The sequence below is a fragment of the Poecile atricapillus genome, chromosome Z (genome assembly GCF_030490865.1).
Source record: "Poecile atricapillus isolate bPoeAtr1 chromosome Z, bPoeAtr1.hap1, whole genome shotgun sequence".
Taxonomy (NCBI): domain Eukaryota; kingdom Metazoa; phylum Chordata; class Aves; order Passeriformes; family Paridae; genus Poecile; species Poecile atricapillus.
Genome location: NC_081289.1, coordinates 110,991,148 through 111,006,963, shown reverse-complemented (window position 1 = coordinate 111,006,963; position 15,816 = coordinate 110,991,148). Strand labels below are relative to the sequence as shown.

General features: G+C 37.2%; 1 protein-coding gene across 2 annotated transcripts in view; it reads left to right on the top strand.

The window, feature by feature from the left end:
- Window positions 1-533: 533 nt before the first annotated feature.
- Window positions 534-15,816, top strand: part of VPS13A (vacuolar protein sorting 13 homolog A) — a 111,379-nt gene continuing 96,096 nt past the window's right edge. For both annotated transcript variants that reach the window (XR_009280685.1, XM_058864230.1), the window contains exons 1-10: window positions 534-689; window positions 9,382-9,425; window positions 9,929-9,971; window positions 10,871-10,966; window positions 11,253-11,354; window positions 12,031-12,140; window positions 12,378-12,437; window positions 13,476-13,535; window positions 13,753-13,833; window positions 14,271-14,328. Coding sequence is in view for 1 of the 2 variants with exons in the window: in XM_058864230.1 (XP_058720213.1) it covers window positions 590-689; window positions 9,382-9,425; window positions 9,929-9,971; window positions 10,871-10,966; window positions 11,253-11,354; window positions 12,031-12,140; window positions 12,378-12,437; window positions 13,476-13,535; window positions 13,753-13,833; window positions 14,271-14,328 (754 nt within the window). In the remaining variant the exon portion in view is untranslated. The remainder of the gene's footprint in view (window positions 690-9,381; window positions 9,426-9,928; window positions 9,972-10,870; window positions 10,967-11,252; window positions 11,355-12,030; window positions 12,141-12,377; window positions 12,438-13,475; window positions 13,536-13,752; window positions 13,834-14,270; window positions 14,329-15,816) is intronic.

Here is a 15,816-nt window from a genome sequence, read left to right as displayed (position 1 = left end):
CCATGAGTATCTGAAGGGAAAGTGTCAGTGGATGGATCCAGGCTCTGCTCGGTGGTGCTGGGCAACAGCACAAGAGTCAATGGGCAGAAACGGATGTGTACGGGAAGCTCCGCCTGAATATGAGGAATAGCTTCTTTACTCTGTAGTGACAGCGCACTGGAAAAGATTGCCCAGAGAGGCTGCTGAGTCTCCCTCACTGGCGATATTCAAGAAAAACCTGATCGCAATCCTGTGCCATGTGCTCTGGGATGACCCTGCTTAAGCAGGGAGATTGGGCGAGATGATCCTCTGTGCTCCCTTCCAACCTGACCCACTCTGAGATAACTCGTACCTTTACAAGAGCAGACAGCTAGAGCGCATACGGAGCAACCCTGGGAAGAAAGGCCAGGGCCAGGCGGACCTACGCAGCCCGCACCGGCTTCCGTAGCCTCGGACAAGCCGCGCCCCTTTCTCGCCGCGCCCGCAGCCGGGAGGGGCGGGCGGGGCGGGGGCCTCGCTGGGCCGCCCCCTCGAGGCGCGGGGCGGGGCGGGGACCGGCAGGAGCCGAGGCGGCGGCGCTGCTGCCGGGCGGCGGCGGCCGGGGATCACGATGGTGTTTGAGTCCCTGGTCGTGGACGTCCTGAATCGTTTCCTTGGCGACTACGTGGTGAACCTGGACAGCTCCCAGCTGAAGCTGGGCATCTGGGGAGGTACGGGCCTGGCCCGCCGCGGGGGAGCCGCCTGCCTCTCCTCGTGCCGCCGCGTGCCTTCCTGCCCGGCCGGGCTCGGCCTGCCGCCCGCTCAAGGGAGGAGGCCAGGGTGGCGTCCCCTGGGCGCTGCCGGGCCGAGCCGGGTCGGGCCGTCTGCCCACCCGACAACTCTGCCTCCGCTCCACCTGCCCGGCCGCTTAAAAATAGCCGCGGGGGCGGTCAGGCGGGCGGGCTGGGGAGGCGGTGTCCGCGGAGCAGCCGGCTGCGGCAGCGGGGGGCGGCGGTGGAGCGGGAGGAGCTGCAGAACGGGGGCAAGGAAATCCGGGCGAAGTGCTGGAGGCACATGAACGGCCCTCCTGTTTTGTTTTTCTATATGGAGCCACCCGTGCTGTGACCTAGCTGGGGACGGACCTTGGCTGGCCGCGGTCTCTCTGGTGCTCGCGGAAAGTTTGGGAATTAGTGGGCGGGAGCCTAACCTGGCTCTGGGAATGCGAAACTGAACTGGTTTATGGGCGTTTTCCATGCCCGGAAATAAACCGTGCATGGACGCCAAGGGTTTCTGACGGCGTTTTAGCTACAGGGTTTTAGTGCTTGTGGGGGTGAAGTGGCCTTTCCGCGAACGGCAGTGACATCCCGTTTGTTCTTGGCGCTGTCATCTGTAGGTCTGGAATAGCTCTTATTTTTAGCCTTAAAGAACCAGGAGTAGATATTGCCTTCGGTGTTTGCAGAGGCGGTGCCCAGCTGTGCTAGGCGAGGTAAGCAGTGGTCTGTAGAATTAAATTAACATACCAGTTCTGAGGGCAGTAAAGTGTTCTGTTTGAATGTGCGCTCCTGAGGTCCTTTAGTAAGGTGCCTACAAGAAAACAGCACCAGAGGTCTGTCAGACATAGGCCATGAACAGACGCCTGTGCAGTGACCACTGCTGGCTCAGTTTCGAATGTGCATCCCAGGTGTCTGCAGCATCAGCAAAAGCAAACGCAGAGGTTCAGGGTTTTTTTACAGCTGCATTCATACAGTAGGTGTGAAACATCTTCGAGGTATTTGCCTACCTACAGTTCCATTCCTAGGCATTCATATACATCAACCAGGTATTGTAGGCTTCTCCTGAGGCTTTTTTGCATCATGGACATTTTTGTTTTCATGCTTGTGTTCTGGAATCGTGTCATTTTTTATTTTCATTTCTGCAGTAATTTTCCTTCAGATAGTCTAAGCATTTATAGTATCTTTGTAAAGATCAGTCTCTGTAAGGAGTCTTAACAGAGCAACAGCGCAGGTAACTGCTGAAGACATTGTACTAGTCCTTAACCTATAGCAGTAAGGCTTAATATTGCACATCTCTTACTGGTTAGTTGAGTTGTGTATGAAAGGTTTGACTAATTGCACATTTCAGCAAAACTGTGTCAGACTAATTGCTTGATTTGTGTACTGAAGTTCTGAAGTTACCATAGTTTCTACTTTCTGTTCAGCGAAGACAGATAGAATATTTAATGAAAAATGTGGAATACTGTATATGTTTTGGGCAATGTTTATACATTAAAAAAAAGGTAAAAGCTTCTTTTTCCAGATCTTTAGGTTGCTGATGGTTAGTCATGGCACTTTATGCCTCTGTGAAACAGCTGTTAACAAATTAGATGCACACTGTCTCAGTTTAAAAAAACTAAAAAGAAACCAAAACAAAACTACCCAACCAAAACAGAAACAAAAAAAACACCCTCAATTTTACTTTGAAGTTGTGATATTCAGCGGTCATATTTTTTCATGTCTGTGGAACTTGGTTTTCTTTTTTATTATTTCATCTTTAAGAAGCTGTCATATTTTAGAGATTTTAGTATATTTTTATTTAAATTAAATTTCTTGCTTCTCTAGTGCCTATGTATAGGAATAAAATTATTTTTTGCCGACATAGCTTGTTGACTTGTTTATAGTGTATACTGATGTATGGAGCTATCTATGTCTTGCTCTGAGAGAGTCAGAACTGCTGTGTAGCGTTGGTGAGGCATCACCTGTGGAGTTTTATTTTTTTCCTGATCTAACACATGATGCTTTTTTTTTTACTTAAATTGTCTTTAATGGTCTGTACATTTGCAATATTTCTTTCATTTCAAATATCTCAAAGGACCTAGAAATTGCATTCTGCCATATGAAAGACAGTGATTTTTAGTAATAACAGCAGTAGAATACTGTTTTTATTTGGAGTGCATCATTAATTAGCAATTCCCTACATTCACAATAGACTGCTCTAAAGTCTATTGATAATTTTTTTAGCTTGATAATTACTAAAATTCTGCAACTAATGTATTTTTTTAAAAAGTGCTATTTTTGCCTTCATATTTTGTGTAGACTTAATAGTTTTTAATGCTGGTCTGCATGCTTTGAAAGCATTTCCATTACAGCTGTGTGTTTTCTTACAGTGTTTGTCTTTCTCTGTCTTGCTAAATTTTACAAAAAATCATGTACTAGTAAAATTAAATTGTTTCAAATCCATCAAATTAAAAGAAAAAAAAGGAAAGTTTTTTTCTGTTTAATAAATCATCACTGCTTTTTGCTAGAGTGTTGCACAAATGATATATGTATATATATATGTGTGTCTGTATTAATGTGTTAAGACTTTACATATATATAATGTCTTAAGTTTTAAAAGGCATGTATTTTTTTGCCTCTGAATGATTAAAAACCCAAGTGATTTATTTTAAAAGGCTATAGGGAGCAAATCGTGACCTTGTGGTATTTTATAGCTAGCCTGTCTAAATTAAGGCTGGTAACTTGTTTGTAAACTGAATATGTATAAATTTTACATATTTTCAGCCTCTGTAAATTGAAATCTTTATTAATGACTTTTTAATGAGCATGCTTAATATTCACCTTGGTTTTGATAAATGAGAGAATTCATCATGCAGTATTAAAGCTATTCCATATTCAATCTGTGTAGTAAAGTTGTGTGATGACGCTGCTCCAGAAAAATATATGAACACATTAATAATTCCAGAAATGCTTTGATTTTTATTTTTTTTTTGTTGTAAAAAACCCTCAGATTGAAGGGTAAGAATTTAGACTATCTTAATATTGAAAAAAGATGTGATATCTAAAAACACTGATGGCTGAGAATGTTGCAAGAACTGAATGATCTGAAATAGAAAAGGCAGTGCAGAAAGTTGAAGGTAGCTCAATCTATGCAGGTAAAAAAAGGTAATTTGAACATGTAAAGCCAATACTGGAAAAGTCAAGGCTCAGAAAAAAGTGTAATGGGAGAAAATCATTTGCCTAAGGAACTCCATTAATATGAAGCAAGGTAAAAGACTGCTTCTGTTAGGCAGCCATCAGAGAAAGCTATTGGATGACTGATGCTGTGAAGGATCTTTTTTAACCTCTTTTTGTTTGGTGTTCACTAAGAAAGGTACTTCCAATGAGGTGTATTAACAAGTGTGCAAATACTTGGCTTAGATAAACAAGTTAGCTTAGTATTTAGGTGAGTTAGATATTCTTGAATGCCCTAGACCCGGTCTAGTTAACTGGTCAAGTTGAAATACCTGAAAAGATGCTTGCAGAAATGTGAGATGTATGCAGTTGTCTTTGACAAGAAATGAAGTGCCAGTGAGATTTCCAGTGTTGAGAGACGAAACAATTGTTTTATTGCAGTTCATGATGCTATTATTTTCTTTTGACTATGTCTAAATAATTTTTCTGTGTCTTGCTCAGACCCTCTGTACTGCCCTTTAAAAAGATTAATTCTAGGTTGACTAGGCATACTTGCTTATTAAGTAATGTCTCAAGCACGTCTTAGTGCAACTTATTATTTAAACAGCTGGTGTCTCTTTTTGGGGCAGCTCTGTTAGTAAGATGATATTGGCAGATAATTGGAATGTTTGTGAGTACATAAATACTTTTTTTTTTTTTTTTTGGCTACAACTATTATTATCGTGAAAGACAAATACTTTTGTGTGCCTTGTCTTGTCTAGGTATAGCAGGTGCTATCTTCTCCCCTCCCTTACAAAATAGTTATTTGAATTCACTTGAGGGATCCATAATGTCTAGTAGTTTTTGCTGTCTTTCGGGATCTATTTTACAGTAAATGTCAATAGATGAGGTATTTGGCAGACACTGATCCTCAACGGCTTACAGCTTGTCTCTAGAGGGTATGCTTAAATAGAAATAATTAACAGCACAAACACAAGTGGGAAATGACTAGCAAAGGCAGCTGTTTGTGTTAAGTGATCAGAGGTGGTCACAAGCAGACAATGCTGTTGGAAAAATGCAGAAATTTTGTGAAAATATTTGAACAGGAGTTTTGGGTACTGATCAGATACTAGCTAAGGTATTTGCATTTTCTGATCTTTCATCTCACTCTCATCTGCTTTCCTTCCCCTGCCCCTTTATTTACGAGACAGCAGAGAGTGATTAATTAGGTAAAACCTGCAGGATTTTTATATAGATTAATTTTCTTTCCTCCCCCCCATCTTCTTTTTACAACCATAACAAAATTTCAGTTAGACCTTTTTAGTGAAATAGTTTACTACATCTCTTTTTGCAAGCTGAATCATTCATAGTAGATGTTGGTTCATGCACAGAAATTCATGAAGTTATTTTGAGTATCTAAAATTAAAGCTATAAAATGATTAATTCTAGAATTTTGACAGCTGTTTTATTTTGTTGAATCATTCACATTGTCCAGAGCTCAGTAAATCTAAAAATTTCCTTTATAATGTAGCCTAAATAAGTTCTAGACTTTGCTATAGATATTTATAACTGTTATGGCTTTTATTATTGTTTTGGCTGGTAGCCTGCATGTTTAATCCTAGATATTTATACAACTCCAACTACTTGTATGCACAGTTTCTAAGGTTGCTTAGCTGGCTATTTTTTAATCATACATTGGATCCATTTCTGACATCAAAACGTCTAGTTGCTCCCAAGAGGGGAACACCAGCCCTGCCAAAAAACCCCCACCCAACCATCAGCAAAACTGACAATTGAATGTTGATGTGTTTTTTGATTTTTGCAATTAAAATCTACTGTCACTACTCCCAGACTAATTCACTAGCTATGTTATGCCCTGTAATTAGGGTTTGTTCCCTGGCTTTCCTGCTTCTGTTTGTGGGGGCTTTTGGTTTTTTTGCCTCCTGTCCCCAACAGAATGGTCAGGATTCAGTGTAGTTGCACTTAGATCTACATTTCATTGCAAGGGAAATGGCTACATGTGGTAGAGACCAAATTTTGGTAATGAAAGAGAATACTGGCATTGTCAATAACTGCATTTCAAATCCTGAGCATCAGAGTTGGTTGCAAGCTTTGCAAGTCTGGTGGCTTTGGAAATGTTTTCTGTTTACTGCAGGAATATTTAGTGAGTCTCATGGGCTTTCTCTCAAGTATAGGGAGAAGAAAGGTTACATCAATACACAAAATCTAGTGCCTCTTCTGTAGCCTTTGGAGTGCTTTGATGGTCCATTTGCTATGATCAGACTGTATCAAGGTTTTTGTAAAGAAACTGTTATATTTTAGTAAACATGTTTCAGTGATTTTATACAAAAATTCAGATGCCTGGAGTTCTGCTAATGTGTATTTCTTCTAGTGATTCTTAGCTAAAACATTAAACTTTTTAATTGTAAAATCATAAGTGATTTTTTAAAATTTTATAATCATAAGCAAGAACAGTGAAGAATTATGTACCCCACTTCCAAAGCCGAGCATTTAATGTAAAAATTTCAAAGTCTTCCTGTTTGAAGCATGATTGATTCTGTATTTATTGTCTGCCATTATGATGTGCTCAGGTAAAATGAGAAATAGTTCTGCCATCAGAAAATATTGTTTGTAAATGCTAAAGAAAATCCTTACTCATTTTGCAGTACTTTGTTGGAAGCATCCAGACTGCCAAATAATTGTAGCTTGAGTTACTGTGCCGCTGCACAACTGTGGCATGTGTCAGACTCTTGATAAATGAGAGGCAATGTTTACATAGCCATCAGTGAAAGTGAAGAAACTCAACCCAGTTAAACTGCTTCATGTGTCGCTTAGTCTTACAGTTTGCTTGTGAATGTTTTTAACCTGGCTCAACTGACCTGCAGAAGTTGCACTCATGCCTGGTAACTTGGTTACAAACCTGAACCTTTGCTGTGGATACCATTAGAATTACTTGCCACAAATACAGTTGAAATTGGTGGTATCTTCTTGAAGAAGCAAACGGGTTTTTTTTAGTGTTAAAATGGTCTCTGCAGAGTGTTGCCCTGAAAACTCAGCTTTTTGATCTTGTTTACTAACAAGATCAAAAATTTCTAAGCACTTTCCCAGGACAGTGACTGTAAACATAGATAGTATACATTCTTTCTGATACACGTCTTTAGATGGATGTCTCGCATAATCAGTGTGATTGGAAAGGTGGTAACCTAACTATCCAGTCACTGCTCATTGCCAAGAATCTATAAATACTGAAGTTGTAAGAATAAAACCAGTTTTTTCCCTGTCATACAGGAGCTGTGTCTGTGTGAATCATTGTCTATCCCACAGTGACAGCAGAGTAAGCTTTATCAGGGAATAAATTTAGAATGGAATTGAACCAATGTTATATAAAATTATCACCTTATTATTGCCTACAAAGACTATATAGTTCTAGTTCCTAAAGTAGTTATAGACTACTTTTGGGAATGCTCTCTTTGCTTTTTTTGGTTTTTTTTCACTTTTCTGTCGTTCCTGGCAACGTGTGTGTATTTTAAGGCTTAACTACAGTCTCATCAGCTGTCAACAGTCTCATCAGCTTCTTCATGTAGTATTTCTCTGGACAGGCTGATGTTAGCACATGTCAGATATATAGACTTATACTGTAAAGTGATTTTAAATGGTTGCAATGAATAAATTAAAACATTAAAAACTTCATGGTATTTTGTGAGTGCTGTGAGATGGATGGATTGGTTTACCTGATCAGCTCTTCCATATCAGCTCAATAACTTGAGCCAACTCTTCTAATGTGTGCACTTTTGAGATTTGGGTCCAATTTCCCAAAATTTGTGTTACTTTGAATAGTTATTGTCAGCACAGTATAACTGCAAGAATATTCTTGCAATTGGAGCTCCCATTTCCCCATACATTTTGCTATCATGCATCCTGAAAGAAAAGCATTTTTGGGTCAATTAAATCTTCATTTGCAACCTCAAGTTGTATTCCTTTCCAGGCATGTAATCTGCTTCTGGTTTCTGGAATCTCATTTATGCCCCTGCTCAGCTGTATCAGGTGTCTGTTCCATGTGCATGTGTTAACACTATACAACTAATTTGAAAGTAACCATCACAGAAGCTCAATTGTTGTAGATTTTGCAAAAGGCAATGCTTTGGACTATGTGCATGTTTAAATTATGAGTTTTCTAGTCCCAGTATTCCTTTTGTTATGGCACGTGCTTGATGTGCAGTGTATTGTAAAACTGATCTTGCAATTCAAATTTTCTTTGTTCATAGTATACCAAATTTCTCTCATTAAAAATTAGATTACTGAAATGCTCCTTGTGAATTTTTGTAAGCCTATAAATAAAACTGGCAAGAATAAGACCTTTTGCGGGCTAAAATTCCATTCACATTTACTGTCTCTGGATTTCTACAAGCATAGAAAACAGATGGTTGAAGAAAAAGAGGCTAACTTCTGATTTCAAAATGAATCCTTACAAAATTGAGACAGGGATTTCCAGCATTTTTACTTTGAGTAATTTTACATTATTTTTCTTGGACATGCAAGCTCCATGAGACAATCTCAGGTATTTTGTAGAATGATTGATCATTTTTCATGGTCCTAATCATCTTTCATGGATATTTGATGTGTAGGCTGTGGATCTCTTCCACAGTAAAAGTTTTGGGATCCATAGGTCATGGACCACTGGGATGTCCCACTGTGAAGGGGAAGGGAGCACCCAAAATTTGTAGGTGCTTATGGTCAAAAAGGAACAACAGAAGTCAGGATGTCTGTAAAAACTTACAAAGTTTTATTATTAAATTAGACACACGGTGTAGAAATTGGTGTAAATTAGTCCCTTATAGTATAAACACATGGTGGTAGATCTTGAATAAGGGATAGGTGAAAGAGAAGAGAGAGATGTACACAGAGATTAGAGTGGGGTACAGAGAAAGAAAGGAAGAAAGATTGGCAGTCCTGACTCCAGCCTCAGTGCAGCTGATGGAATGTCCAGAGTCCTAGGGCACATGTGTGCCCAGATTTGATTTGAGTACCTTTATACAGGTAACGTTTCCATGCCATGGAGCTACTTTGTTTGTTTACTATGCAAATGAGTTATCATCTGCAGTTCATTCTTCTAGACCTTTCTGGAAATGGTAAGAGGGCTTTGGGGGTCTCTGTAGGTCTTGGTCCCTCCATACTTTATTGACCTTTGGTTGACAGTCCATGCCTGCTTCTTGACCACATTCCATTGCTTATGCTCTACTTCAGGAGCCAGAACATAGACCTTTGTCCAAGAAGACTTCTGGCTTATGTCTGTATGGCCACCGTTTCCTGCCATGTCCCATTCTTTCTCATGGCATGTTCTTACCAACAAATCTTGGTTGATTCCACTGCCATCCTCCAGTGATGTTTGAGACATATACATTAGCCCCCTTATCTTCTAGGCTTCTGTAACCCACTGATTAAGACTCTGGGACTTGCAGTGTGTATGACTACTACATTGCTTATCCCAGTTTTGCTTGTTGGCTTCTGTTTTTTTTAGGAGCTGTAGCACTGAAGAATCTGGAAATAAAAGAAAATGCACTGGTAAGCTAGTGAAAATAACAATAATACTTGCAAAAATGATTCCTTGAGCTATGTTTTGGGTTTAATGTGCATTTTTTGGTTCTTATTTTATGATGCACTTTCTTCTAAGTAGAAGCTTACTGATTTGCTTTCTCTGTACCTATATAGATTGTCTGATTCATTTGAGATTAAATTTAAAGGGGAAAGTGTATGCATTTTTTTTTCCTCTAAGAGATCTCTCAACAATTGCTAAAAGAATTTGCTTAGGTCAAAAGCAATACTGAAAGACCTTTTTTCTTCTTCTCTAGCTCATGAACTAGGACTTTGTTTTTTGGAATGTATTTAGCCTAAAATGGTGTAACAGTCTAAATTGGTAACCAAATGCTTGCTTATCCATTATACTGATTTTTTTTCTGTGGTTGACAGGTAAGTTTTTTTAAGATTGTCATGATATTTTTTCCTGCATTGGAACATTTCACAAGCTGCTGAATTGAGCTTAAATTTTCTAAACCCTTTTCTTTCAGAGTCATTTGGATGTGCCATTTAAAGTTAAAGCAGGACATATTAGTAAGTTGCATTTTATCTTGTATACATGCAGGAATTTCTAAACATACTGTCTTTCCTTGAAAGTGACTTTAGACTCCCTAAGCAAATAATTTCCTTATGTTCATTGATTTGTATACTTTTTGCACTCTGAAGTTTGTCTCTTCTGAAAAAAAAACTTTTTGAAGAAGCTTCTTTCAATAAAGTGTACTAGAGTGTTGTTTAAACCCCTCAATATTAATGAGAAAATAGCCCAATGCAGCAAAGACAAGCAGTTGGGTAGGACTGGATCTCATTTGTTGTCTTAACAAGACTCCACGACTGATTTTTACCTTTCACTTGCCTTTTCATCTCCTTCCTTGCTTTTTTTTTGCTAAAATAAAAGGTTTTCTTGTTGCAAGTTGATTGTCTTGTTAAAGTTAGTGGTTTCTTAAAGTAAACTAAGTCTAAGGCCATTATGCTTCCTTTCAATTGACCCTGGAATAATGTATTTTCTATATTTCTAAATTATATGATTTAGTATTTTATTAAAATTTGCGCTTGGTGAAGGAGAGACACTGTAACCTCATGATCCCTGTGTTCACAAAACCTAGTATTTAGCTGACTGGTGATGCATGAGCTGCCCATGTGCTTGTTTCTGATAGTGCTGCTGTAGATTTTCAAGGAGGGACACATTGCTCTTAAGAGGAGGAATGTAATTCAAGGGAATGCAGAAAGAATGTAGACCTGCTCATGGAAAGACTTCTCATGTTGTTTGTGTATTGTGCAAGAGAATACAACTCAACTGCGGCATTTTCTGGGGTATTTTCTGTCAAAAGCAATGATTGTTAAGAGATTTTGTGTTCATTATCAATTATCTTTGCATTTCTTGTCCAGTCAACTATTTAACTGTATACTTCAACTTTTTTCTTTTGTCTTTGTAGGTCAACTTAACCTACAGATTCCATGGCAAAACCTTTATACTCAACCTGTTGAGGCAGTCCTTGATGGAGTTTATTTGCTCATTGTGCCTACAGCCAGTAAGTTAATGTATAGGAAGAAGTGACTGTAGATTGGTGGGATTTCAGAATTAGCTGAAATGGGTTGATACTGTTTTCATGAGTTTTATTCCTAGTAGATACTTTTAGCAGTTACAGTTAAGTAATGGTATGGAAATCTGTCAGTAATTTACAGTTCATCACCTAATTTTTTTTGCTGTTATGTAACTGTTGCAAAAATGTAAAAATTACAGATTTTGACACAGTATCTTTAAAAAAAAGTATATAAGTTTTTTTGATATTATACTTTTTTACATTATGTGTTTAGGCATAAAATATGATGCTGAGAAAGAAGCCAGGCAGTTCTTGGAAGCAAGACAAAGGGAATTGCAGAGAATAGAGGAAGCAAAGCAGAAGATAGCTGACAAAGGTAAGAGTGGGAAAAGCTAATGAAAGTGATGCTGCTTCTTTCTTTATTTTTATCCAGAAAGATACAGACTTTGTCAAAGTGTTCTAGACTCTTGTTTTTAACTTGTTACTGAAAACCTATTAGTTATGGTTTTTTATGTGTAATTGTGGTCAGTATTGCAGAACCAGCATTCTGAAAATAAAAAGGTTTGAGCATTGATGTGATATAAGTTGGGCTTTTGAAATATTTATTTTATATCATATGTCGCCTGACATTTTCTTTCCTCTTTCATAAGAAACAGTTTGTTTCTAGTATCAAAGCATTTTTACCAATATATCTTTTTAAAGGAGAGCTTCAGTCTGTTCTTTGATACATGCGAATTCTTATCTTTAAATTCAACTTCTGGTATTTCCAATAAATATGTTTTGCCCACTTTGAGTATTGGTGGGTGCTGGTCATACTTTTGAATTACCAGATTCTTCACTCAGAGTCACAGTAGGTAGTAAAGCTATGAAGCCTAGTTTGAGAATGTAAATGTTGTAGATTATACAGAGCAAACCTGTTTTTATACAACTGGAGTGCAATGTAATAGAAAATGAAAACACTTACCATGCTAAATTTATTATGTCATTGCTTGTCTAATTTTAAAAAATACTGAAATGTAAACAAAATATTAAATTGTTTTCCTTTAATATAGATAAAGTGAAAGAAGAGAAACAAGACACTTTTGTAGAAAAGCTAGTTACTCAGGTCATTAAAAATCTCCAGCTGAAAATTTCCAACATCCATATTCGCTATGAAGATGATGTAAGTACTTAACATAAGGGGTTGTGCGCTGTAATGTGAAATTGGGAACCTGTCTGAATTCTTCTAGTTGCTTTTCATGCTGAGACAATACTAGTAAAGTTGTGGAATTTTCTTAGTCTTATTGAAAAAACCAAACAAAAAGCTTGGACCAAAGCATAAAGATACTTAAATTGCTAGTCAAATATATGCTTATAGAGTATGAAATAATTTTTTTTGTCTTTTCTTGTGTTCTATTAGATCACAAATCACGATAACCCCTTGTCATTTGGGATTTCACTTCAAAACTTAAGTTTGCAGGTAATTTTATTTCTCACTTTTTGTCTGAAAAACATGTTAATATATACCAATAGGTGCTTTTGTGTGTTGTGCTTTCTGGTAACACACTGTCTAATGGAAAGTACACATATAATTATCAGCAATGCACAATGGTAAGTACTTGGCTTATCAAATTCAGCATAAGTGCTGCGGTGGGTGTTCCATTAAAGAAAAAATGCTACCATTAAAGTAGATCTTTAGGAGTAAATTCTTACTCTTTCACCTGCTGCACTTTGTGGCTACTACACTGGGCTGGATTTGGGCTCTTTGTTCTGAATATTTTACTGAAACTGACGAGCTCCAAGAAAGGAAGTTACTACCTGATTACAGGAAGGGGTGGAAAAGGGAAAAAACAGAAAAAGAAAAAAGATGACATCTTTATTGTAAACGAGCTAATTTTTTAGCTGCAAACTGCACTTTTAAGGTGCAAAGATATAATCACAGACAGTATGAAAGTTTTTTTTCTGGAAGACTGTGTGTAGGAGCACTATGCTGATTGTGCTGAGTTGCTCTTATTCAGTAGCTTTTGCTGTGTAACTGCTAGTTTTAAAGAAAATGTGTCTTAAGTAAATGTTACTTTCTTGAATGAAATGGTGGTTTTGCTAATGCCTGTTTCTAGCATATTCAAGGGTGTTCTTTAGGCTTAAACTAAGATGAATTGCTTCCAGCATTATGAAAGAATTTAATCCATAGTTTATCTCTGTTCAAAGAGGCTGCCTAAAAATATTATTGGTGTAAAGGAAAACAGTTTGCAATACTGAGAACATAATCTTCTGGTATCTTTGGTTCTTGTGTGCAGCCTATCAGCATACATACATACACATATTTTTTGGGGGAAGTAGCGTTTTCAAGTTCTCACTTAAAGTAATGGATCAATCATCTTAAATCAGAAGATTGTATCCCATTATTTTCCGTGGTATTTAATTATGAGGACATTACTTTCTTTTTTTGTAGTTTGTTTCAATTATAACACATTGGTGAATTTAGATATTGGAGTATTTTTCTTAATTCTCATTTCAGACCTCAGATAAGAATTGGAATCCATGTTTACATGATGAAACTGCCAAGTTGTTCCACAAGGTACAGTATAAACTGTATGATAAAGAAAGAATTACTGATAAAACAAGCTACATTAGAGTTTCTTCTGCAGAAAGTAAGATCAAGAAAACATGTAACTGTATAGTCTCTGTAGCAAAAGTAGCATTCTGAATATTTTTATTCATCCAGACTTTTTGAAATCCAACTTATTAGTCTAAAATTTGTAGATGCTAACACACATGTTCTGTTGTATTTTTAGCTTGTGCGACTGGATAACCTTTTTGCTTATTGGAATGTGAAATCAGAGATGTTCTACCACGGTGGTTGTGATGAGTCATTGGTAAGTAAAGCATAGTGTATTTAGCCTTCTAGTTGAAACTCGGAAGCAGGGAACATGCTTCACATTCAGGCCTGCTTCTTTTTATGTCAGTGTCCTGGGGGAATTGTTTGTAACTAAAAGCATTTTTAGGTAAAAAATAGTATATGTTAAGGCTTTTATGTGATGGATGTATAATGCCCATCTGCTGAAGTTAAATAACCAGTCTTCTGCCAGTAACAGAATGTAGACAACTGATGGTCATCTTACTACTATTCAGTGATTTTTATTAGCTAAAGGTAGACGTATTGTTCTGTTTAAAACATGGATAAGTATTTTGAACTTTACTTTGAGTCAGAGGGATTATCTGAGAATTGTTTAAAAATGCTAACATTTTATAATTTAAAAACTTTATCTGGAAATAGAAATGCAGCTTTCTTTTATCTCTGTTGTGTGTGTAGGTTAACTTAAAACAGGGAGTTGCCAGCCACAACGTGATTCCAGATGGTTATGATTTTGGTAAGTGTTATTTAATTGTAATATGCGTTCATAATTCTAATTTTTAGTGCATCTCAGAGGTTGTCACTTTGGCTGTTACTCAGAAATCTTAAAAAGGAGTGTAGTTTAAGCCTGGAAGAGTAACTGTCTTTCTGACAGTAAATATTGTATTGTATAGGTAGCCTTAAAAAAGCCTTCATAAAAGTGAGTCATGTATCATTCTAATGGATTCTAATGGAATACTGTACATAGGTCATCATTCTTAACAGCCATTCATTAATTCCTGTATTTAAGAAGTTTAGAATAACATATGCACTGGGTAAGTTTTGTGAATTCAGATATTTTTGAGTATGTTTTTGAGTGCACCTGCTTTATGCAAAGTATCTTCATGAGAGGTGGAAACAGTAATCAAACAACTTTGAAACATTAACTTTGTTTTTGTTAGGTTTTTTTGGTTGTTTTTGTGGTGGGACTAACGAAAGTTGTATTGCTTTGAATATTGCTTGTTGAAGTGTGAAAGTTGCGTTGGCATTACTCAAACATGGTGGTAGTTTGCTTTCCACTGTATGGAAAATACTTGGTTTGTGCTTATCATGTGCATCTGTGTGATTGTTTAGAAACTGTTCACAAGTCTGAATGCCTTGGCTTGTTCTCCAGCAGGAAGGTCCTCAGTTCACTATGGCCAGGGTTAAAAAAGACACTGTCAGTTTTATGCTGCTGCCTTCACCAAAAGGAGTCTCGGTCAGTGTTGACTGACAGAGAGCTATCTAGTAATTTCTTCTAATTTCTTACCCATCTTTTTTAGTTGCTGGCTTTGATTATTTGCAAGAAAACAAATGTTAAATGTTATAAGTTGTTTAAGGCTTTATGTAGTAAGTCCAAAATAGGTGTATGTAAAGCTTAGGATTCAAGATTAACACTATTTACATTCAGCGGTTCCATCAGAGGTGCTGACTATGCTGGTGATCTGTGGCAAATGAAAATTTGGTCCCGTTTGGGACAAGTCTGTAGATTAAAACTTTGATAGGAAGGTAATAAGCATGAAGTCTAATTTTATCACTTCATGTAAATACAAATATTATACTTATGTAAAAGAACCATAAAAAAAAAAAGTCATAAAGAATGAAGTTTAGGAAGCTAAATACAGGGAGAAAATTAATTGAAATGCTACCATATAGAGGTGTAGCTGGAAGTTTAATAGTTTCTTCTTGAAAAAAATGCATGTTTCCACATGTATGAACCTTTCAGAGAATTTGGAATATTTGATATGTAGGTAATAAATCAGTGTTTTTGCTGAGATGGAAGAAGTCATATTTGATAAAAATATGATTTACAGGATCACAAGTAATAAAAAAAAAATCTTACTATTGGATTAATTGCTGAGGCAGATGAAAATATTGAATTACCATGGCTTCAAATGCCAGATGTTGCGAAACTGTGGAACAGATAAAATATTTCTACTCTGAATGTTTTTTCTTGTGATGTGCCTCACTTTTATGTAGAATGCAT